Source organism: Uloborus diversus, unplaced genomic scaffold (assembly GCF_026930045.1).
Source record: "Uloborus diversus isolate 005 unplaced genomic scaffold, Udiv.v.3.1 scaffold_11, whole genome shotgun sequence".
NCBI classification, from domain to species: Eukaryota; Metazoa; Arthropoda; class Arachnida; order Araneae; family Uloboridae; genus Uloborus; species Uloborus diversus.
In genome coordinates this window covers 4,607,861-4,634,901 of record NW_026557765.1, presented here as the reverse complement: position 1 = coordinate 4,634,901, position 27,041 = coordinate 4,607,861, and the positions used below count along the sequence as shown (strand labels likewise).

The following is a 27,041-nucleotide window of genomic DNA, read 5'->3' as shown; positions in this document are numbered from 1 at the left end:
AAATGATGAAATGCCATTCAATGTTGCCATTCACAGAACAAAATATTTAATTCGCATCTTTAATCACGTGTATTGGCAACGATAGGGTTGATAGCAAGCGCAGAGCGCAATCTTAATTCGCTTCTTGATTACCATAACATGGAAACGTAGTAGAAAGATGCGCCAAATTGCATCAATTGTGACATCATAAAGACCACGCCTTGTTTGAATAATCTGACATTTTAAAAACTTAATAAAAAAAAAAAAAAAACTGTTGGGGAAATGAAAGTATTTTCTGGGTCCATGTAATTTTTTTTTTTGCTCATTCTATCCATTTCAATGATAAAAGTATTACTTTTGACTGAAGGAAACCACTCCATTAAGGGTAAGTTATTTTTCATAATCGATTGGATGAAATCAAATCGTGAAATCTAAACCAATCGATGAAGTTGGGAGATGAGAGTTGAGGAAAAGGAAAAATGGCGATTTTTAGGGTGGATGTATTTGTTTATTTTTACACCGAAAGCGTAAAATTTTTCATTTGTTCAAGTGAAACCAAAACCTATTATTATAATTGCATGATTCAATTTCTTTCCAGAAATATAACTTCATATTATTTATTTATTATTTTTAGGCTTTTAGATTTAGAGTTTCGTTAATTTAAATGCAACAAGTAGCGCTGTTAGAATTAATCAAAAATACTGAGTAACCGGGGGAAAAAAAAACTTGTATGATTTCTGAAAAATGTGAAACTACTAAAAATTAAGAGTTGAAGGGTAGATATTAGATATAACTTTGTTTAAGACCAAAAACGTTGTCACTCTGAGAAACTTCCAAGAGGATTCAAGTAAGGGAAAGTTATTTTTCATATTCGATTGGATGAAATCAAATCGTGAAACCTAAACCAATCAATGAAGTTGGAAGATGAGAGTTGAGGAAAAGCAAAAATGGCGAATTTTAGGGTGGATATGTTTGTTTATTTTACACCGAAAGCGTAAAATTTTTAATTTGTTCGAGTGAAGTCAAAACGTATTATCATAGTTGCATGGTTCAATTTCTTTTAAGAAATATAATTTTAATTTTTTTATTTATTTTCAGGCACTTAAATTTAGAGTTTCGCTAATTTAAATGCAACAAGTAGCGAATTGAAAGTACTAATTAACCGGAAAAAAAACTTGCATCATTTTTGAGAACTGTGAAACGACTAAAAATGAGAGTTTAAGGGAAGATATTAGATGTAACTGTTTATGTTAAACCAAAAGCGTTTTCGCGTTGAGAGAAAATTTCAAGAGGATTCAATTAAGTGAAAGTTATTTTTCCTAATCGATTAAGTGAAATAAATTCGTGAAACTTAAACCAATCGATGAAGTTGGAAGATGAGAGTTGAGAAAAAGCAAAAATGGAGATTTTAAGGATGGATGTATTTGTTTATTTTTCACCGGAAAGCTTAAAATAAATTTGTTTGAGTGAAGTCAAAACCCATTATGTTATCAACCCAGTATGGTACAATTTATTTTAAGAAATTTAATTAATTAAATAATTGATTTATTTTCAGGCACTTAAATTTATAGGTTCGCTAATTTAAATGTCCCAAATAGCGCTGTTAGAATTAATCAAAAATACTGATTAACTGGAAAAAAAAATTGTATGATTTCTGAAAAATGTGAAACTACTAAAGATGAGATTTTAGACCGATAGCGTTGTCGAGCTGAGAGAACCTTCCAAGAGAATTCAATTACTAGAAAGGTATTTTTTCTAATCGATTGGGTGAAATCAAATCGTGAAACTTAAACCAATCGATGGAGTTGAAGGATCTCTGAGGATTGTGTAGCAATAAAAACGACAATTTTTTAGGGCAGATATATTTGTTATCTTGTACTGAAAGCTCAACATTTTTAATTTGTGTGTGTGTGGATCATCTGACAATTATTACGACATACGTAGTTTAATCATTTTGCATAATGTTATTTTATTTATTTGTTTACTACTGGTACCCGCACGGCTTTGCCCTTAATAGAAAATTAAAAGGTCTTTTGGGTCGCCTGTATATTTACAAATAATGGGTGGTGAATTTTCTCGCCAATTGACTTGTACCCATGTTACGGTTCCACGTTATGATAATTTCGTAAGTTACACGTCCATCTTATGATAATTTTGCTCGGGAAAATGTTTTTAAAATTGGAATAGAAAAAGAACCACATCGAATTTTCGAAAAATTGCTTCGAGGTGCACACCCCCATGCTACAAACTAACTTAGTGCCAAATTTCATGAAAATCGGCCGAACGGTCTAGGCGCTATGCGCGTCACAGAGATCCAGACATCCAGACAGAGAGATTTTCAGCTTTATTATTTGTAAAGATTTTTTTTTTTTTTTTTTTTGCGCATTTTTTTCCAGACAATTTTTTACAGGCACTACAGTTCGGTTAAATCCCCCTTATTGGGATCAAGTGCAGTTAAATTCCACTGGAATATTACTAATTTGAAGTTGATAGTTATTAAAACTGGATTATTACATCCAAAGAAATAAACTTATTCTAAATTTATTTAAACTTAAAAATTAATGAAACTATCCGATTAACAGAACACAAAATTAGTTCTTCCAAAAAACACTATTCATGTTTTATTCGAATTCAGTAAAAAAATTATTTTTTAGAGCAAAAATTTAATCCGAATGAAAAGTTCTGGATAGAGATCACTCAAAAACGATTACAAGGAAGATATAACGGAAGAAATTCGTTATCGAATGAAACTGCTCATTTATACAAATACCAGGTATTCCTTCTACTTTCCCAATATTTTCAGCTAATACAATTACAATCTTTAAGTGCAATACACGTGTCCAAATGTAAACTGTGCATTAAAAGTCCAGAATCGCATAGGCAGCAAGGCGGTGAGTTCTTGAGTCCAATGGGGTTGTTTCCTTCAATCAAAAGTAGTACTTCTAGTCACTGAAATTGATAGAATAAGTAAAAAAAATAACATGGACCCAGAAAATTCTTTCACTTTCCCAACAGTTATTTTTTAATTAATTTTTTAAAACGACCGATTTTGCAAACAAGGCATGGTCTTGATGACGTTACAAATGATGCTCTTTGGCGCGTTTTAGAGCCGCTATATAGATAGGCCGACGCATCAGCTTAAGTTTAGCCATTTTGAATCGGATTTTTCATTGTTGCACTGTTAGGATTACCAGAGCAAAATTTTGGATTTTGCCAAATTTGCCGAAAATAATATTTAATTTAATAAACAATTCACGTGCCGCTAATAATTGCTCACAGTGAAGAATCAGCAATGCGATAACTCGCCAGAAAAAACAACCATTCAAACACGCACTCTGATCCAAAATGGCTAATCTTAAGCTGATGCGTCGGCTCGTATATATAGGGGCCTTAGCGCATTTTGTACCGCGTTTCCACGTTATGATAATCAAGGAGCGAATTAAAATTGCGCTCTACGCTTGCTGTCAATCCTATCGTTGCCACTACAAGTGAGTAAAGATGCGAATTAAATATTTTGATCTGTGAAAGGCAACACAGAATGGCATTTCCTCATTTGTGATGTCATCGGCAAGAGATGTAAACAATGAAAGCGCAACGATGTAAGTAATTTTTAAAAATATTAAACTTAAACAAATTATTTAAATAATGGTTAGATCCTATGTTTTTAAGCATGTTCTGTCAGAAAAAAAAAATACTTTTAAAATTTTGGAAACGACCCCATTATAAATAAATGGGCATTTAGGCAATTGTGCCCGGTTAAAAGTTGAAACAGTGCAACAGCATAACATCGTGGAAGGTCCAGAACAGTCGATACATTATTCCAAAAATGATCAAAGGCTTTTTCCTTAGCTAATGTTAAAATATCGAATTTGAGTGTATGCTCAAATTTTATTTTGATGAGAATATTAGCGGAATGAAAAGTCAACAGATTATTTTTTTTCTCCGCAAAGCAACGGTGCTTTTCTTTGAATGAAACTGTTGCTGCAATTACTTTTGCCATAATGTCAACCTAAATTACAGAAGAAATCAGAGTTAAATTTCATGCAAAAATCCCAGGCTGCAAATTTGTTGCCGTTCGTCACAGTATAGTATAATTTCAAAAACCAATTGATGCGATTTTTAGTGTGTTTTCTTGTATGAAGTACTTCACTACACAAAAATTTTATTCGTCACAAAATTCAGTAAAACTACAAGTAAATGATTATTAAACGCTTAAAAGTCCGAAATTGTATCAAAAAATAGTTTCTAAACGTTACATTCGACAGAATGGATTGACTCAGTTACGATTATCTTACAAATAATCGTACTTGTAACTCCATATTTTTATAACTACATTTTTAGCAATATTTTGTTTGAAATCAACAATAGCATTCCTTTGACTGTTCCATGGAATAACAACACAGTTCAATTCGAGCCATAAGTCAAATTTTGTGGCAGTCCCCGACAACTTGAACACAATCAATCACTGCAATCACAATCATCCATCGCTTGCACCAACATCTGAATCAGAACAATCAGTCACTTCTAGCTGGGGTAGACAACGTGCCAAAGATGAAATTCCTTCCGGAGAAATTAGCCGGCTGACAGCTAATTCAATTCGAACGAGGAGAAAGGAATTCCATGAGATTTTCTTGATGCCAGTTAAAGGCCGATAAATAACCAAAATATGGGAATAGTTCATAACAGCTAAATATCGTTCCAAATGTAACTTATCAATTTCGCCTCATTATCGAATATAAAGGAACAAAGGCTAATTAATGTTTGCGGTATAGAGCAAACTGCGGTACTGAGCTTAAATAATGAAATATACAAAGTTCAATTTAAGTGAAAAGTGAATTCTGATTTGAAGTGTAAAACATATGGTTAAATTGAAGACAAAGGCGACAGCTCCACTTTTTAAAAACTTTCAGAAATCACAAAAAAAAGTTCAAAAAAAATTATTTTTAATTTTGTTTTTGAATTGAATATTATGTTAGAATTTGCCTCTACGAAGCCAATTTCAATGATATATATATATATATATATATATATATATATATATATATATATATTATTTTTTTTTTTTTTTTTTTTTTTTTAAAGCATGTCACCTATGTACTATTAATTTTACGTATTGTAGCTGTCTCGTTCTCGCTCTAAATGCATGTAATTGTCAAAAACAAAATGCATTTTTAATAATAATTCAAACAATGTTTAGCTTTAATAGAAAACAATACAACAGGAGTTTTCTCGTGACGTCTGTATGTACGTATGTATGTACGTATGTGCGTATGTATGTCGCATAACTCAAGAACGATATGTCCTAGAAAGTTGAAATTTGGTTACTAGACTCCTAGTGAGGTCTAGTTGTGCACCTCCCCTTTTCGTTGCATTCGGGTGTTTTTAAAGGGGCCTTTTGCACCTTTTTGAGGGGAAATCTTTGTAAATTTCGATGCAAACTCAAGTGGTGTTATAATTTTACGGACACTTGGCGATATATCGCCAGTCTTTCGGTCGCTAAGTTTTGTCGCCAACTTGGCGACAAATTTAGAGGTTTCTTTTTTTTAAATCTGGTTTCAATGTGGCGACTGTTGGTGATATTCAGAGAGTTAACTATTGGATCACATTAAAATTGCTAACAATGGGGAAATAACATTAAATTGGTGGAAAAGGAAGTCACGTGATGCACACATCAGCTCGTTTCCGTTAATATCTGACGTAATATTGGTTGGAGATGTCTGGTTCACAGAAATAAAGATAGAAACTTTCTTCATGTATTTTAATGAAAAACACAAAATGGAGTTGCTCTTTTCTTACACCGATGTCTTCGATTGTTAAATTCTAAATTCAAATACACTTTCCAGTTTTCGAGTAAAAATAGTGAATCATGCTTATGTTACCATAACAAGATGTGTTGGAGATTGTCAACTTTCACCTGGGATTCATCGGTTTTCACCAGTGAAAAAAATTTAAATACCCTTAGAAAAAATATGTATCGGTTTTGATGATTTTTCAAATATTTTAGCGAGAAATACCCTCGTGAATCTCTCGACTTAGTCTAAAATGCTAATGCTTTTGAACTTCGTACCTCTCTCGTCCCTCAGAAGAATGTTAATGGCTCATTTTATGCTCCCTTCCCTCTAAATGAAAGTAATGACTATGAAACTGTCGAAAAATGAAAAAAATGCGGAGGGGGGGGGGGGGGCGCCATTTCCTAAAAATGATACTCGTAGGGGGAAATGGTTGTCGTATTTGGATTCAGGGGGTCATTTTACGTAAGAAGCAGCAAGAATTCTGTCATATGCCTTTTGAAGGCATGTTTTTGCCACGCAGTGTTAACCTAGTGTTCATCACCATCATTTTATATTGTTTTGGTAAATTTAAATGTTATCACATTAAATATTATAAATAAATATGTCTCACTTATTATACTTGTTAATAATTAAAGTCACTGGATGAATCTAGTAAAAAACTTGATAATAATAATTTTATCATTATAAAAATAATATTAAAGAAATAATAATAATTTTAAAAAGTTCTTTTAAAGAAGTAAGAAAATGCGTTTGCTACTTCAAGACAGAGTTTTCAATAAATAACGTTTAGCAGTTTTTCTCCTTTAAAATTATTAATTGCAAATTTAAAGCAAATTTCGAACTTAAATTATTGTTTTAGTGAAAACTCCAGCAAGTACAGCAGTTTTACTTTAAATATGCTTAAATTACTTCTGACGTAGCAACAAAAGCGCCAATAGAGATTTTTTTTAAAAATTAATTTTCTCATGCACTTTTACAAGGTGTAAATGCACAATTTTTACTTTTTAATACTTTTAATAAGTAAATTACGTCGTACTTTTGCTAAAACTTTTGCCAATTTTATTTAAAAAAATGAGAAGGAAATTTAAACAAATGTACAAAATTATACTTGTTACCAAATTTTAAAGTTTATGAAACCTTAATAAGTTGTTTCTGAAAAAAATATTTCTTAACGTTCATACGGATGATGTAAAATTGCATATTCAGTACAAATTTAGACCTTCAAAACTTATTTAAAAATTCTGTCACTTAACGCGTTTTAGACTGATATTTAAGAAGATCGAAATCTCTCTAAGTGTCAGTGGCAATGAAACTTATCTTTTTCCTCTCGATAAAATGTAGCAAGCATTTTAATGCAAGAGCTCCCCAATCGATTTTTTAAAAGGTATGAGAGGAAAATATATTAGTTACTTGAAAGCTTTTATCTGAAAACGTTTTTGATGTTTAATACTAAAGCTTTTCGTAATTGCTAAGAATGTTTGCTTTTTTTTTTTTTTTTGAAAATTTAAAAACAAAATGAAATTGCTTTCTCCAGAATCCGATGAAAGTGAAGTAAATAATTTCAATGGAATTTTTTTAATTACGAGTTTGATATAGCGACTGGAGGATGAAAAAGAAATAGCAAAGGATGTTCTCCCAACGTGTAAACTCGTGGTTGTCAACCTTTGTGTACCTTTCACCCCCACCCCCTACAGAGGTTGATTGACACCTATCACCCCCTCCCCCGCCTTCTTCCATGAAAAAACCATAATTTAGAGCTAGTGAATCATAAATGATTTACTATAATAAAGCAATTTTATCCAGTCCCTCTTAAACTAAATAAAATAACAGTTTAAAAAGATTTTTAAAAAACGCTTTAGTAGTAAAATGAACTAAAAAGTTAAAAATAATCTTTGGATGACAAGTATATAAAGTAATTGACCAAACACTTAATTTTACTGAAAAAGAAAATAAGGGGGGCTGCTTATTCACATTTTTGCATGGATAACGAGTGGAAGAAACTTAAGACAATTGATAAGAAGCCCCAAACGCCATCGGGTCTGAGGTTGCATTCCAAATTTTGAAAGAATCCGATCACAAAAAGTGGGCGAAAATTAAGTTGCAAGATATTAAATTTAATTTCGGTATAGAAGGGATCAGAACGCACGCCCAATGATTCCCGGAGGTGGGCGTCAGCGAAGACCCGCGCCTTAGACAGCTCGGCCACGAACGCTCATGAAGTAGTGGAATGTTCTAACAGTAATAAGCCAGAAGCCACTAGCTCTCAGTCTAAAGGAGAGTTACTCACAAACATACAAGTGAAGCTAATAAAAGCGTGTTAAAAAAATAAATAATTCATTCATTAAAATTACCTTTTTTACGTTTTTTCCCCCTTCTGTCTTTTCCAATACAAATTCAAAGTTCAAAAGAGTGACAGACCCATAGCATATATTCTGTTTATGGGAAGCTCTACGGCAAATCACAAAAGGAAAAAGTTAAATCAACTAGACAGAGACACAGATAAATACATAGATGAGTCAATAGATACGTGTATAGATAGATGGATGCAGGGGCAACCTGATGGGAGGTATCAGGAGGTCGATGTGACTTCCCAAACATTTTCCTATTCGTCAAATTTTGTTTTAAGATGCGATAAATTTTAGGACACAATAGCATTATTAAAATGCCCGAATGTCTATTTTTAATAGGTGCACTTACGTGTGCATACCATTGAGAAGTGGTAGAATGGAGGGAGTGATGACTTTCATTCGTGAAGCAAAGACCCCAAGTCACGTGACAGATTTTAAAGCAAAGCATTAGAAGAAATAGGTTTCTTTCGCTAGTTTCACGCAGAACATGTTTACCATTCGTCGTTGTTAAGTCATATGAGTTGGCGTCTTTTCCCAAGCATTTGTTAAGCCAATGATTGAACTCGCTCCCTCCACTAGCCCAGCCAGAAATACATTCTGGAGGGGGGGGGGGGTTAAATACCTTCTGGAGGGAGTTTTTTGATCAAAAAAACCCCTCTTAGGAAGGTATTTTTGATTAAAAAAAAACCTCTTCGGAACGTATTTTTGATCAAAAAATCCCCTTCGGAAGGGGTTTTTTTTGATCAAATATACCTTCTGAAGGGATTTTTTGATTAAAAATACCTTCCGAAGGAGATTTTTTGATTAAAAATACCTTCCGAAGGGGATTTTTTGATCAAAAATGCCTTCCGAAGAGGGTTTTTTGATTAAAAATACCTTCCGAAGAGGATTTTTTGATTAAAAATACCTTCCGAAGAAGGTTTTTTGATCAAAAATACTTTCCGAATGGGATTTTTTGATCAAAAATACCTTCTGCAGGTTTTTTTTTTTTTTTTTTTTTGATCTCAACAGCCTTTTCACATGCATTAACTGCTGTATAAGAATTCGCATTTATGTAAAAACTGGGGTGATCCTATGGCTGGGAGAGGGGGGGTGTCCCCCTCTCTTCGTTGCGCCACTGGCTTCCTCCATTTACAAATTCCTGCTCGTAAGTGCAAACCCATATTTTATCATTCGGCAAAATTTAAAGTTCCATTCGGCAAACTGATAATATCCATCCTCCCGAAAATTTAAGTTCGGAACGCCTCTGAATGAATGTAAATATTCTGTTTCCAGCATTCAATACTTGCTCTCGCAAAACAGAATTTATTTTCTGCAGTGTAGTATCAAAGAAAGCAAAAAACACCGCCTCCACTAAAATCAATGAATCCATCCCAAGTCGAAATTCTTTCACATTTTTTCTTCTGCCTTCGCTGGCATTGGCATTTACCTTTTGTATGCCGTAGTAAGCGTAGGAGGTCAACACAATGAACGGGGTAACGAATAGTAGGCTGAATAGGATACCAATGCTGCGGAGACGGTTGTGTTTACAAAAGGCAATTGCCGGTAATGGAGGAAAGATAAATCGCTAATGACTTCTGCAAGTCATTAAGTGGCACGGAACGTAACAGCAGCTAAGTGATAATAAGGGCTAAGTACTATTATCTTTGAATTTGACAGTGGAAAAGTAGTTCGCACCATATTTGTTTTGTTTCAGAACGATTTTGAAGTTTCATGATGCTTTTTTTTTTCTTTTATTTATCTTGATGATGTAAGAAGGAGCTCTTTATTCCACTTTTTGATTTGTAGTACAGTCATTTTTGGGCTAATCCTTGTCAGCTAATGGGGTCGTTTCCAAAATTTTAAAAGTTTTTTTTTTTTTTTGAAAGAGCATGCTTAAAAACATAGGATGTGAACATTTTTTAAATAATTTCTTTAAGTTTAATATTTTAAAAAAAATACTTAAATCGGTGCTCTTTCATCGTTTAACGCTTCTGCGGATGACATCACAAATGATGAAATGGCATTCAGTGATGCCATTCATGGTTCAAAATATTTAATTCGCATCTTTACTCACGTGTATTGGCAATGATGTGGTTGATAGCAAGCGTAGAGCGCAATTTTAATTCGCTGCTTGATTGTCATAACGTGGAGACGTAGTAGAAAGATGCGCCAAATCGCATCATTTATGACGTCATAAAGACCACGCCTTGTTTGAAAAATCGGACATTTAAAAAAATTAATTTTAAAAAACTGTTGGGAAAATGAAAGTATTTTCTGGGTCCATGTAATTCTTTTTGCTCATTCTATCCATTTCAATGACTAAAAGTAGTACTTTTGACTGAAGGAAACCACCTCATTTTGTGCCACTTCATTATTATTATTATTTTTTTTTTGGTATGTTTGATTATTAATTTTTTTATCATCATTTATTCATTTATTTACTAGAAAATTGCCCGACTAGGTACGACGGGTGAAATTTGCTCTACATTTGAACGAAGTCATTGCCTGTTTGGTGATATTTTGATAGTTGAAATTGTAACCTTAACTCCAGTAGGTAGCGTTCATTGTTGTCCATTCCTTCGTTTCTTCATTCCCCTGAAATGAGTCTTACCAGCAAAACAGTTAAGTTACCGGATCGAGTTCAGCCTTGTCGCAATAAAGCCTTTCCCTGCAGGTCAAACATTACCAAAACACATTATCAAGTTATCTTGCCGTGGCGCGAGTTTCATTGTTGAAACACGCGGGTTACTCGATCATTGTCTATTATTTATGAGGATTTTATTTTTAGTTGAAGGCGCAGTGCTGAAAATATTTTTCAAGGTGTTTAAATAAGTTTTCAGCCTTTAATTAAAATAATAATTTTAAAAAAAAGTTACAAATATTGTACATCGTTCGTTATATCATTTAATAATTCTAAAATTACCGTTTGGAAGTCATTTTTTACTTAGTTGAAAGTGATCTTCTTACATTGCAATACTCTATGCAGTATTACACGATAGACATGTGATATTGATATCACGAATTTTGGTAGGATCCTACTCGTCAGGTTTCTTGTTTCTACAAATGGAATGGAAATTTAGAAGAAATTCTAACGCGTCATATTATGACTGGTGATTTTTTAGAACAGGTAACACAAAGCATTTCCGTAAAAAAAGAAATGGTGAATAAGATGCGATGGTAAGAATCAAGATTTTACGAGAGATATCCACCAGTACACTCATCACAAAGATTATTTACAGCGTATAAAGTTACGATATTTTTATTTCTTATCATTCTTGGGGGGGGGGATGGGAGTTAGTAATCTGAAATTTTTATTTAAATGAAACATTTCTGTTGAAGTTCATCTATAAAGGTGTTTTTTCCTGAAAAAATACAATTCAACACAAAAAATTTCTTTTTTAATGTAAAGTCTACTTGAGTAAAACTCTGAAAAAAATATCAATAAAATCAAATAGCAGACGATTTATAAATATGACGAGATGGAAATTTCGCTCTCTAAATAAATATTAAAAACAAGCGTTGTCATGGCAATCTGAAAAATCAGAGCAACGACAACTTTGATGAACTGAAGATAATAAGCAATTCGTGATTGCTCAAAACTGAATAATGCGTCAAAAATAATTAAGTCCAGATATATCATCCAGTGCATTTTAGCGTTTTAGAAAATACACAATAAGTGAACAAAAATGTTCAATTCAATCTAGCTCAAAATTTTTAACTTGAACGCAAAGAAGGACATTTTTCCTTAAAACCCAATAAATTCAATCGTTTCCTTGGAATATAAAAACAAAAAAAAAGCAATGAACGCATAAATTAATTATAAGCGGAAAATGTCTTTTAAGGATCATTTTGTAATTAAGCTGCATGAAATGTGATGCAAATCACCCAAAAAAAGTCTCCTGGTGGGAAAAATGTCGTGTGGTGTTCAATTAGAAGTCAATTAAGGATTTGGAGTGAAATTTTAAAGATGTTGACATACTTTTATTCAAGCGAAACTTTCCTTAAATTCATTTACTTGATGAAGTTAATAAATTTACCGCCAAGCTGGCACATAAATTAAATTTTTGTTAACATTAATTGTTATTATTGTGTGTGATGGATTTAGTCTTTTTAATATTAACTGTTGGGAAAGTCTAAGGATAAAAATCGTATATGAAAATAATTTTAAATGTGCCTATTGATTTCAATACTTTGAGAAAAAAAAAAGGTTCTTACTCAAATTGAAAATAATACGTATATCTAATTAAAAATCTTTAAAATTTGCTTAAAAATCTTATAATTATCTCTTAAAATTCGCATCAATATTTTACAGAAATATCTATTTCATTGGAAATGCGCTCGCAACAGGTTTTTCGCGCATGGTTTTTCATCCTACCATGGTGTGGCCGGATTTTCTGGAATCGGCCGGGTTATCGAGTGCCGAATTGTAGGGACAACAGAAACTAAACTATCTAGGATAAAAATGGCTAAACTAACATTGCAGTAGGCATGTTTATCTGTAGAAAATTGTGTTCACATAAAATGTTTTCATTAAAGCTTTGGGTCAGAGGTATTTTTAACGCCATTGTAGAAGTATTTCACGCACTGAAAGCCGAAATACGCCTGGAAATGTTAGTCAAACGTATTTTCTAGCTTGGTATTTTAAATAAAAACTTCAGCATCCTGCAAAAGGATGTAAATTAATGTAAAACGAGCTGATGTGTGCATCACATGACTTCCTATTACACCAATTTAATGTTATTTTCACATTATTGGAAAATTTTATGTGATTCAATAGTTAACTCTCTAAATATCACCAACAGTCGCCAATTTGAAACCAGATTTTAAAAAACAAAATCGCCAAATTTGTCGCCAAGCTGGCGACAAAACTTGGCGACCAAAAGACTGGCGATATATCGCGAAGTCTCCGCCAAATTATAACACCACTTGAGTTTGCATCGAAATTAACAACGATTTCCCCCTAAAAAAAGTCATGAAACACCCCCTTTGGAGCACCCGAATGCAACCAAAAAGGGAAATGCACAACTAGACCCCACTAGGAGTCTACGTACCAAATTTCAACTTTCTAGGACATACCGTTCTTGAGTTATGCGACCTACATACGCAAATCTGCACATACGGAAGTCATGAGAAAAGTCGTTGTAATTAATTCGGGGAATGTCAAGATGGATATTTCGGGTGTCTATACGTTCTTAGGCACTTATCCGCGTGTGGTCGGGTTGAAAAAAAAAACTCAACATTAATTCGGGGGTGAGCAAAATGGAAATTATAACGCCGAATTTTGAGTGAAAATTTTTTCGCGAATACAATGCTTCCTTTTTTTGTAAAAGGAAACAAAAAGAAGTGCACATGTTTTCATATGCTTAACATGTGCAGATTGTAGCAACGACGAAAAAAGAAAAAAAAATTCCCTAAAAAATGTATTCATTAGTCCTATATTAATGAAATATTCCTTACTTCCGGGAATCTTACCTCCGTGACAGACCTCATTAATGTCATTATTTCTGAGGCGAGAATAAATGATGGAGGGGAAATACATCAATTTTAGGCAGTCTAACATAATTATAAATTACCAGTATATTCTCAAATTTACTAATTAGGAAATAAATTAATACTAAACTATTTTTAACCAAAATTTGAATTAAAAGGATAACTAAAATTTAAGCCGTACTATAATTAAGAGAGCTTAAGATTAGAATTAAAATAACTAATTGTTTGCACGATTAACAAAATTACTTCTTTGATAGTAAATTGGTCTTTATTTTCAACTAGTGGCACCTGCACGGCTTTGCCCGTAGTAGAAAATTAAAAGGTCTTTCGGTTCGCCTGTATATTTACAAATAATGCATGGTGAATATCTCGCCAATTGGCTTGCCCATGTTACGGTTTCACGTTATGATAACTTGGTAATTTACTCGTCCATCTTACGATAATTTTGCTCAGGAAAATGTTCTTAAAATTGGAATAGAAAAAGAACAAAATTGAATTTTCGAAAAACCGCTTCGAGGTACACCCCCATGCTACATACTAACTTTGTGCCACATTTCATAAAAATCGGCCGAACAGTCTAGGCGAATGCTCGTCACAGACATCCAAACAGACAGACAGAGAGACTTTCAGCTTTTTTTTAGTAAAGAATACCAAAAGTTTTTCCCTTTTTTTTTCAATTCCCGTGAACAAGGCATTTTTTACTTTTTTTTTATTTATGAGTAAGACAATTGGAATTTAGCTGGGCCATTGTTTAGGGTTACGTCCAGTAGGTAAAACTTTCTTGTAAGAATATTAAAAAAAAGAAAAGAAAAGATTCTGATATTGAAAAATATTTTCGTTCGAAAGTTACACATTCTGGAGAAGGACCCTTATGAGCAAAGGCGACCATATAGGGGGGCAAGGGGGGGTCGAGCCCCCCCCCCCCTGGAAATTAGAACTTCCTTGTTTTTAGTAATTTTTTCTTCGCAAAAATATAAAAATATTTCTTCTCCAGCCATTAATGAATAAATAATTAAAAATGTCAAATTTTAATGACTCTAACCTGTCCTGAAATCTCCCTCCATGGGGAAAATATGCTGCTAAACCATGGTTAAAATTTCTGAGCCCCACCTTACAATTTTGCATATGGGCGCCCATGCTTATGAGCTCGCGTACAGTGTACGAAGTAGTACGAGACATCAACTATACGCGTTTCTAATGCATAAATAGTATTTATGCACCATGAACTACGGTACAAAATACTAATATACAAAAAAAATAGAGAAAAAAATGCATGTCCAAATTTCTCGTATCAGAAATCAATACATTTCTAGCAAATATGCATAAAAATAAATAAATTATGTAAATCAAAGCGTTTATTTTTGTGTGATGAGACAGGTTTTATATCATTGAGGATATTCAGAATTTCAAATGTCGATTGATGCTCTACATAAAACATGAACTCAGAGTCAGAACTAGATTTCTTTTATTATTAAAACGTAATGAGAATGTTTTCAGCGCAGCGGGAAGAACTAGGACGCCCTCTCATGAGGCATTCACTACGAGTCATTTTTTTTTTTTTTTTTTGTCAATGCAACAGCAGTTGGTCAACATATCAATATACAGTACACATTCGTTTTACGCAACTTTATTTTACGCGGTTTCGATTATACGCGGTTTGAGATTTTACAGCTTTATTTTATTTTACGCGGATGAGTTTCGGTTTTACGCGGATGCGGCAATGCAAACAGACAACATTTTCCCTCTTTCAAAATCCAAACTCCTAAAGATTGCAGATTACGCGTAATCAACTGCATTTTGGCGTGCTAATCATCGAGCTTGGGCCACTGGAGACATTTTATGAGATTACTTCTGCGAAAAGCTCTGGAACCAAAGTTATTAAACTCACACAGTTCAGAACACACTGGAAGAAAAGCTTTTAGGAGTGACAAAGAAGGCCAAAACCAACGAGGATACGGACGTCGGTGACACACAACCAAAAACGTTAACAGTAAAATTTTTGAGCCATTCCTAGACAATATAGAAATGATCTTTCTGATTTGTTAGTGAAGGAAGATTCTATCATTGAAATGATGCAAGTGATCATGGATGCGTTAATGTTCTGCAAAGAATTACGGAGAAAACTTCTTCATGACTGCCAAAAGACTATCCTAGCCAGCTCCTCTTTATAAACAGGACACGAAATTAATTTATGTGTTCTTTATGCATGTTGTGCATAAAAGTATAAGCGCACATTAAACTTATTATACACTTAGTCACCACTAGAATGAAGCATTTTGTTGTCTACGGAATCGAACCCCTATTTTAACACTAGTATTAGGTCTCAATTTACGCGGTTTCGATTTACGCGGCATTTCCGTGGAACGTAACCCCCGCGTAAAACGAAGGTCTACTGTATAACTAACAGTCAGAGCGTGACTTGTAGCAAAATAAGTTAGGGAGCTTTATACTGCTGTGGGTAGGTAAACGGAAGATTCTGCAGCAATAATTTTCGAGATATTTTGAAGAAACTTGTTTTGGATTCAGTACACTGTAACAAATTTCGGAGACGTTTCTAGATATATCGGAAACGTTTCCGAAATAGTAGGAATCCTTCATCCAATAGCGAACTCCTCAATATTCAGAAAGCTTTTTGTTATTTCAAGAAATCTAGAAGCGGAAGTGATGACGCAACGCTTCGAAACCTATTTCATCCTTCCAACTCGGGCGCCAATGAGTCGGAAATAACAAGAACTTATTTTTTTCTTATCTGTGGTTGCTGCAGTCAGCAACTGTTTAGCATTGGATTGCTTGTTATTTCATGTCTAGAGAGTAGTAAAATAAGTCGAAACTAATTTTACGCCTTTGCATTTTGGACTGCCCTTGACTTTTTAGACGATGTACGCAGCTATTAAGTTAGTTAATAACCATTTATTTCTTTACAATTTCCAATGCGACCATAATTAGATATATATTGTGTGTTCAAGCGTGAATAGTTTCAACACCCGTGTTTATACTTAATGAAACGAAACCCTTTGGATTACTTATTCAGTTGTAATGGAGGTACTTAGATTTTCTTTCGCTCATGTTCACTTGTAAGTATTAATGAATATTTTAAAACATGTTGTTATATACATTTATATTTTTGTTGATTTGCATTTGATGAGGTTCCAATTGTAACTGTTTTTGGGTTTATCGAATTAATTTAAAGTTATCCTACATACCTATGTGCGCGGTGTACTATTTGTGGTAACCAACTGAAACTGATTAATTACGCAAAAGAAATAAGATTTATATTTGAGAAGCAATCACAGAAAAGTTATTTCGAAATACTTGGATGTACATACATTTTGGTTCAAAAAGAGAAAAAAAAAAAACAATTGTTTAATTCATTAAAAATATGGTAATGCAAACATTTTCTAGTATTGTAATATGCTTCACAAAAAATGTGTCAGTATTATTTAGCTTTTTTTATTATAATTTATTCATTCATTTAAAATTTTTTTATACCATTAGAAAATGACCATGTTATCTATTAGTAAGAACATAGTTATGCAATTAATTCATCTGCTTATTCATTTTGTTAAATGTGGTTAACAATAAAAAAATTCCTTGACATTAGTTGTTCGGTAAATAACATTTCCTTCGTGGATATACTAGTTTAATGTAGGACAGTCAGGAGGAATGAGTCAGTGGCAAAAATGAAACAGCTGTATTTACATGCCGAAATAAAAAGTAATATTATTTCATGTCATCGTTTTAAAAGTGATCATTTTTTAAATACAGTAAAACCTGTAAAGTTGACCACCTTTGTAAGTTGACCACCTGTCTATGTTGACCGCTTTTGTCAGGAACGGAATTAGTCCTATCTCATATAATAAAGGTAAACCTCTAACCCTCTAACTTGACCACCTCTCTATCTTGACCCCTGTCTATCTTGACCACTAATGTACGCCAAATTTGGTTTGAAGTATTGTAAAAAACCCTTTCTAAGTTGACCACTTGGTTTATTTTTTAAAACTTTCTTTACAAAATTATTTTATTATATTATTTATTTATTTATTTATTATTATTATTATTTTGATAGCTCTCCAAAAATGTTTTTAATGCTTTGATGAGAGACTAGCATTTTACTAACCAACCAGCAGCATAAAGCTTATGCTGCTCTTCATTCTCCAAACTTGTTTTTCATTTGTTGTTCTATTTGAGATAGTTTTTTGTACTCTGTTCAATGAAAATTAGGTGTCAGTAAAAAAGTTCAAAGTCTTTTTTTAGTTCCAATATGTTGTGGCAATACAGGAATTGTGCTAAAAAGAGTAGACCAGGATCTATACATTTTGGGCCCCGCTGCAACAAAATATGTAGGGGCCCTCCTTAGTGGCCAGCAGTGTCTATTTGTAAAGTGAATAAGTTTTAGTGCTTTTTTTTTTCTTCAATTTCTAGGGCCGTTAGCCCCTTTAAGGACGCGGGCCCCTTGCTCTGCGGGTACGCAGATCTGGGCCTGCTAATGAGTAAAGTGACATGTTTCTGGTGCAAGGGATTAAGAGATAGGACATTTTAATTTTGCCTTTATGAACTGGGAGAGTCGCGCTTACTGCTCTTTGTGCTATAATTTGAACAAAAAAGGCTTGCAAAAGAAAGTTAGTTGAACTTGAGATTAATAAAAAGTATGAAATATTATATTAAAATTAATTGAAAATGGAAAAAGCCAGAGAAAATTAGTCGACACATATGGAATTTCTAAAACTACAGTGTCTAATATAGTTAAAAACAAGGAAAAAAGTAACAAAATTATTTGAATAATATTTTTAATTATTGTTTCACTTTCAATGATGTTAAACAATGAAAGTGAGTTGAACAGAAAGAATAAGGGTGAATTACTCAAAAAATGAAAACATGGTGCTAGAAATGACAAAAAAAAAACATTTCCGCCCTTTATAAGTTGACCACCTGTCTAAGTTGACCACCAAAGTACTGCACCGCGAGTGGTCAACTTACACAGGTTTCACTGTACTATGTTATTAATATGCAATGCACATATGGGGAGAAGACGAGGGGCGTTCACAACGCAGACTGCCATTGACATTTTCAAGAGGTTGCTTTTTTTAAGGGGGGGGCGCTTTATATCGTTTTATGGGTGCACCATCACTCTTATGGTGTGGGGGGGGGGTCTCTCGTATATATGAAATGGAATAATCATGTAATAGAGTTCAATGTTTTAATAAATAAAATATATAATGCATTTTGCGCACACTCTAAAAATAAAATCAGTAACCTATTTTGATTACGTATCTATATTTGTGATAAACTGGAAAAGGGCAAGAACAGAAGAATAAACCCGAATAGTTCCAGCAGGGGGACTTTGGTGTCATATTTAAATTCATCAATTTCTCTGTTGATACTTTTCGGTACACTTTGTTCGTCAAAGAAATTGACTTGACGTGAACGAATTTCGGAACGCAAAGTGTAGGTAAGTTCTGTCAAATTATATCCGAAAATAAAAGCTATCAAGTTTGATACAAGATATGTTTTTAAGTTCTGCATTAAAAATACAATATGTTGCTAATTTTGTCTTGAAAATATTAAGAGAAAAACTGAAGTTTAATATTGTTTAACAAACAATCCCACTTTTGAGAAAGTACTCCCCTTCCCTCCCCCGACGATTTTGTGATTATGAATGAAACTACTATATTATTTCATAAATTTTCAAACATTTATAACTGTACATATGTTATGCTGTTAACCATGCTATTTGTCATTAGAAATTCAGAAAAAAAAAATCCACGAATGATTCTAAAATTGCTTGTTTCATTGCTCTTAGATATGAAAGAATTGAAACTGATATGGCATGCAATACTATAGTAAAGAACTATTTTTTAGAAAAAATCACGGAAAAAGGATTCCGAAATTCTCAGAAACGTTTTTGAAAATTGTTTGGAGAATACCGAAATACTCGGAAACGTTTTCGAAACTTTCATGAACCACAGCTGCACAGAATACTCAGAAACATTTCTGGAAATTACGGAAAGAGGATTCCGAAATACTCAGAAACGTTTCTGAAAATTACAGAAAGAGGATTCCAAAATACTCAGAAACATTTCTGGAAATTATAGAAAGAGGATTCCGAAATACTCAGACACGTTTCTGGACATTACAGCAAGAGGATTCCGAAATACTCAGACACGTTTCCGGACATTACAGAAAGAGCATTCCGAAATACTCAGAAACGTTTTTGAAAATTTCATGAACCGCAGCTGCACGATATACTCAGAAACGTTTCCGAATTTTTTTTACAGTGTACTAACAATAGGAAAATGTTAAAATTAGATGGGGGGGGTCGCACTTTTTTTCAGCGGGAACCAAATAATCAAGCTTGTACAATAAATCTAACGTGCAATAGATAACACAAAAGCAAAAAATAAATAAATGAAAAATTTGCAGTTAGTGCCCTCTATCTGCCCACAGCAGTATAATCTTCAGAGCTTTATTAAACACTTTATTATCCTAAATTCCGTCTAATACATAAAAATTCGCATAAAAATAAAAAAAAAAAAAGCTAAGCTCACATGCGCTTTCATTCAAATCAAGCTCTGCTAAGCAAAGCAAGCAAAGGTTGGCTGTAACAACGACTACAATACATCATTATATAAGAATAACTTTCATTGATTTTGAACTGATAATGACAAAAAGGGAGCTATTTCCTGGTTTAAATATTTCAACATTAGATATTAATAACAATATAGAAAAAACTGCTTCTTAGTACCGAAGTTTAGTTTCTAAAAGAATCATTTAGAATAGTATGTGATATTACGTATTGAATTTTAACAAAAGAGAAAGGTTTTTAGAGATTTGTTTACATAAGTGCAATAAGTATCAAGTGTTTCAGAGTTGAAACGGGACATAAGAAGACGAAGTTTAACCACAAAAAAAAAAAAAAAAAAAAAGAGATTCAGTGAAATAAAATTCCTTTAGAAAGAGGAAATAGAATTTTCTTTTTAAAAGAACTATCATGAAGTTCTACTCTTAAAACTTGGTGTTTAGTTTTAGAAGAAAAAAAAACATTTAATATTTTGTTCCTAGATGTTTGTAAACTTTGTCTTAATAGTGTGGAGACAACGCTTAATTTCAGAAAAGAGTCCGAGCCGAAAATTAATAATTCCTCTCCTCACCATTCAGAAAAGAGGATAACAACAAAATATAATCTCAGAAAACATATCATTGCAAAAAAAATTTGAGAAATATTGCTCTAAACTGACCAAAACTTTCCCCATTAATAGTTATGTCAAACGGTTAAATTAGGAATAACTTTAACAAATACTTATCATATTTTACTTCGAACAAATTCAGGAGGTGAAATTCACTTTAGAACTCATTTAAAATTCTTTAAAGAAAAAAATATAGGAACTCTTCTGTAAATTAGACCCTGTAAATAACGTAATAAACTTGTTCAATAAAGATCGCGAAAATGAAGTCGATATTTTTGAGGCATAATACCAGAAAATGAATTTTGTAGCAAAAGATCTTTCAACTGAGTAAACATTTAACGTTAATAAAAGCTTACTTTGTTACTTATTTAATATGACTTCATCTTCTTTCAGAATCAACAATACTACTTAATTTCACATTTTTTTTCTACAAATCATTCCATTTGGATGAGTTTTTATTACATCTCGTTAACACTTCGAATTTCATTTTTTCCCCTAAAGTATCCGCAACTCCAGAGCTCGAATACGCTAGCTTGCGGTGATTAATAATACTAAAGAAAAAGGTAAAACATTCCATTCCACCTGTTTTCTTTGGGGAAATTACAAGCTTCAGAGAGTTTATGGTGTAATGTAATTTCAGAAGAATAGAAAAGAAATCTTCCCACAAATACGATGAAAAATTACTGTCATTCCTAAGCGTCAAAGCAAGTTATAAGTTACGGCATGCGTTTGTTTTACCTTTTTCATCCGCCATTAGACAGTGGCTGCAGCGCCCCTTATAGTTTATTGGAGCTGCGAATTGCAAACTACTTGCATTATTCATTTCAACATCATTTAAAAAAATTAAAAATACGCAGACGATATTTCTCCAGAAAATTTGAAAATGAATTCGCAATACCAACTAATTGTAGGAGGCGCTGCAATCTCTGACTAATGGCGGCTGAAAGGGGTAAAACAAACAAATAGAAGTAACTTACAACCTGCCTTTAAACTTAGTGAGTTACAATAATTTTTCATCGTGTTTATGGGGACTTTTCTCTTCTATTCTTTAGAAATTATATTACACTATTATAAACTGTCTAAAGCCTATATTTTACCACAAAGAAAAAACGTGGAACAGAATTTTTTACCTCTTTCGGTAGTTTTTTAAATCACCACAAGGTAGCGTATTCAAGCTCTTGAATTGCGAAAGTCATTTTAAAAATACGCAGACGATATTTTTTCAGAAAAAGTGAAAATTAATTCTTCATTTTCACTTCGTGAATTTTTTATTGTTGAATTCGGAAACATTCTATTCGATTTTTTTTTTCTTTTTTTTCGATATTTTCAGTGGTGGAATTACCATGTTGCAACTGCGAGGGACCCTCGCGATACAGTGACCCCGAAGAAAATCATAATATGTTTCTCAAACTTTTTTTTGAGCAATCACGATTGCTTATTGTTTACTGCTCACTTGACTGTTTTTGGCGTCTTTTGATTTTTCCCACCGCCACCCTCCGCACCATCACCGTCGACGGGCTCCTCACGATGCTGCTCCTCTAGCGAAAGCCGTCTCCAGGTTGCATCCATGTCCTACACACACGCGCATACATACACAACTACACACACGCACGCCACACACACACACACACAAACACATACACACATACACCTACATACACATACACAAACACATACATACACAAACACATACATACATACACAAACACATACACACATACAAACACATACACACACGCATACATACATACATACATACAGACACCCACACATACACACACATTCATACACGCAACTACCCACACACTTAGGCCAGCACATAGACAAACACACATGCCTACACTCACATATACATACTCCCTACACACAAACACACATGCCCCCCACACACAAACACACACGCCTGCATACACACACTCGTGATTGCGAAAAACATTATTTGAATTCAATATGTCAAAAAATTCAAATTATTATTTTTTTTTGAAGTTAAATCTTAACACTTTAAAAACTTATGTTTAAATTTTATACAAGGACTCCTAAAAAATACAATGAGACGGGCCTTCAAACTTGCAAATTCACTAGTTTTTATCATCTACTAAATATCAACTACTAACCTCTTTTAACTATTACACACAATGTTGTTTAACTAATGTACCTCATTACACACAATGTTGTTTAACTAATGTACCTCATTACACACAATGTTGTTTAACTAATGTACCTCATTACACACAATGCCGTTTAACTAATGTACCTCATTTTAAAAGTCTCATTTAGTACAGAAAAACTAGAGTTACAAAAATGATAGTTTTTTTTCTTTAAAAGATTGAAATTCCTCGTGTTGACGTCAATTTTCGCTCTTACAATATTTATGACAAACTATTCAAAGCAGACTTAAATTTTGAGAAGTAGCTCAATCTTGGTAAATTTTCCTCTACAAATCATTATAATTTAAATACTTATTCTACTTTATTTGTTCTACATGTAAAACTTCCATTATTTTAACTCTTGTTAAAAAATTCCTTTGGGAGAAAACTATCACTTCCGCCAAGCATAGACTCCTACATTTGTGGGAGGTATAACACCCCCCTCCCCCACCTCGATGGGGGATGTGTATGTCATATTTTGCATGCACAAATCCAGTCATCTAAATAGCCTAAAATTTATTTTCATTATCACTTTGAGATCCTTATACCGAGAGCCGCTACATCGAAAATTTTACTGTGAATGAAAAAATACAAAAAACATACTACTCACTCTACTTCCGAATCATCGTGCTCGATGAAAGTCAGTGAACTTTTCCTTAAAATGCTTTTCACCGGCAATTTCGTTAAATTCTCCGTCATATTTCCGAAGAAGCGAACAAAACGAAAATCTCAAAAATCAGGGAAAAAATCCTCGGGATCGCAACGGAAAAAACAACGCAAAGATGCAGAACCAGAGATAAACTCCCAGCTGATCCTTCAAAACACGCTCAGCAAAGATGATCTGTGATAAGCGGAACACGCTGCTGCATCCAATGCTTTCGGCTTACTGACTTGACAGTTTCTGTCGTGCTTTACCGAGAGCCTCAGAATGATTAGAGATGGTTGCCGGGAGAAGCGGTTCGCGCCAAGAAAAAGATTCAGGCGCCAATATGTATTGCCAAGAAGGGGAAAAAGGATTGTGATGTCAAAACAAAATACAATGTTTGTTTTGCCGTTGGTGAAATAGAACAATGAAGCAACTGCTTTATGGATTTTTTAAAATTTTATTAGAAATTTGCGACTATTTTTCGTCACAGCACTTTTTTTTCTGTTATTTAGTTAGAACAGTGCAATGCATAAATGTTAAGTTAAATTTTTGTAAAGGTTTTTTTTTTTTTTAATTACATGAACATTTTTTTCATATTCGTTAATTTCTAACTTGACTTATAAAAAAAAATGGATTTTTTGGAAAAACTAACTTTTTTTACCAGCATCCAGCACCATAGCTTGCAAATTATATGCGACAAAAAAGTAGGTATTATTTCTTGTCAGTACCAACTACAGTTGTGGCAAAGCTAACTTGGCAGCACTCTGAAGGCTACGCAGAAGCCAAATGCTGTGAAGGCTACGCTATCACAGCATTATAACGTTGCCAGTTTTGAGGGTGGACTCCTTTTTAATTCATTGTATTTATTTATTTATAGTGGTACCCGCACGGCTGTGCCCGTAGTAGAAAAATTAAAAGATCTTTTGGTTCGCCTGCATATTTACAAATAATGTATGGTGAATTTTCTCGCCAATTGGCTTGTACAAATGTTACGGTTCCACGTTATGATAATTTCGTAATTTACTCGTCCATCTTATGAAAATTTTGTTCTTAAAATTGGAATAGAAAAAGAACCACATCAAGTTTTCGAAAAATCACTTCGAGGAGCACACCCCCATGCTACAAACTAACTTTGTGCCAAATTTCATGAAAATCAGCCGAACGGTCTAGGCGCTATGCGCGTCACAGAGATCCTGACAGACAGACATCGATCCGGACAGAGATCCTGACAGACAGAGAGACTTTCATCTTTATTATTAGTAAAGATTATTTCATTTTATTTCTTTCCTTTTTTTGCGTTACTAAATATTCAAACTTGAATGTTGTATCCGTCACAAAACTTTCTCTCGCATATATTTCATTTTCGGAAACTATCATGGGTCGCCACATCCGCTGAGTTAATTGGCATTAAAAACTAATCAGCAATGGTTCCTGTCTGCGAACCATTTCGATATTGAATTTTATTTGAAACCATTAATTACTTTTTCCTGTGTACAAATCACTGAAAAGGAGAAAAAAGATCTGCAGCGCCGCTCACTTGGAGAAATTAGTACCTATCTATTACCAACTTCATTTCTCCCTCCCCCCCCCCCTTATCTGGGATATACCCCAATTTATTGCAACCATAGCTATACACCAATTTTTGTGTGAATCCTTGCGTTATTTTACTAGACATAACTGTCACGTTTAGGGAGAGAAATTGAAGCAGAATTACTTTTCTTGATTCCGGAATGATTATTTGCTAGCAAAAACTATAATTAGCGCATAAAATATCCACTGAGCCCACTTAAAAATAACTTAAACATGATTAATAAAAATTCTGAGTTCAGGAGTGCCCGAACTAATAAATTTGAGAGGGAGGAGATTTTTACTTTGCCGAACGAAACTCCGAGTTTTACCGAATGGTAAAACATCAGCATTGGCATTGTTTTTATTGCAATTTTCAATGCTGTCTCCGAATTTGGCGAAACGGCAGACAAAAATTGCAGAAGAAGGAAACCTTAGGGAGGTCACAGTGGCCTCTCGTGACCTCCCATTAGGGCGCCCCTGCCTGACTTAGAATTTATTTTCTACCTCTGATCCACTTTAATAGTACTAATTCTTTGTATGAACCTTTTTCGCCAACATGTGCTTCTTTTCTCGAACCGTTTCCTGACCTTTTAGGGTTGCCACATTTTCAGAGCGAAACAAGAACTGCAGCCGATTATCAACAGCAATAATGTTGTGTGAGAAAAATTGTTCCCGTTAATGAACATCAAATCAGTCTGCTGATGCGGTTTAAGCAAACATTAACCCACCTTTTATATCTATCATAAAGACACTTAACAAATGGATTATAGACAGATAAATCAAATTCTTTACAATTCTCTTTTTCTGAAAGTAAACTATTTATCTACTAATGACCGCAGAAGGATGTTAGTTTCGTGATTGTACTTTCAATTTGGTAAGGCGATTTGTTTTGGTAAAATATTTTTTAGCTGGAGACGAAATGTTTATTTGTACAAGATGATCTGCCTTAAATTTCAATCGCTTTCATATTTCCACTAGTGGCACCCGCACGGCTTTGCCCGTAGTAGAAAATTAAAAGGTCATCATTAAAAGGTTCGCCTGTTTATTTACAAATAATGACGAAATTCTCGCCAATTTGCTATTTTCACTCGCTTGTCCATGTTACGGTTCCACGTTATGATCATTTGGTAATTTACTCGTTCCCATTGTGATAATTTGCTCGGTAAAACTTTCTTAAAATTGGAATAGAAAAAGAACAAAATCGAATTTTTAAAAAATCGCTTCGAGGTGCACACCCCCTTGCTATAAACTAATTCTTTGCAAAATTTCATGAAAATCAGTCGACTGGTCTAGTCGCTATGCGCGTCACAGAGATCCTGACAGACAGACAGAGATCCAGACAGAGAGACTTTCAGCTTCTTTATTGGTAAAATAAAAAGAAAGATAAACAGTCCAGTTAATGAGTGCTTAAAACAGGGGTGTAGCGTACATGGAATATGCAATAAGTTTTGACTTCAGGATATTGTACAAAAAGTCCCCGCCCCTAGGGGGTGAAGTAAAGGTGGGAGGGAGGGGGAAGCAAATTTTGGGTTTTCGAGAAAATTTCGGAAACGTTGGAAAAAAATGCGTTTAAAATGAAAATTCAAGCTAAATAAACTTCCTGTAAAACTGTTTCAACACATATGTCAAATTTCCAATAATTTTCCGGGTGTAAGTTATGAAAAATCGATGATTTTCGGAAAAATTCTCTCTGCTTGTCAAACATTTGCTCCTAGTGCCTCCCAGGATCAATATTCATGAAAACTGTCAATGACAAAGTTGTAGAGCTTTAAACTTCCTTCAATTTGATATGCTATTTTGTTATATGTTATTCAACCAATCAAAAGTTAAAGAATTTCAAACACGCACTTTCATGGCAAAACATGGAACACTTGCCATTTACAAATTTCAAACTGACTGGAAAT

At 33.6% G+C, this 27,041-nt stretch overlaps 1 protein-coding gene across 1 annotated transcript in view; it reads right to left on the bottom strand.

Moving 5' to 3' along the window:
- The window catches only part of LOC129232132 (uncharacterized), a 238,751-nt gene extending 214,952 nt beyond the window's left edge, over nucleotides 1-23,799 (bottom strand). Inside the window, exon 1 of the mRNA XM_054866373.1 lies at nucleotides 23,533-23,799. Within this exon, the coding sequence (XP_054722348.1) occupies nucleotides 23,533-23,621 (89 nt within the window). The 5' untranslated portion in view covers nucleotides 23,622-23,799. The remainder of the gene's footprint in view (nucleotides 1-23,532) is intronic.
- Between the last annotated feature and the right edge of the window lie 3,242 nt (nucleotides 23,800-27,041).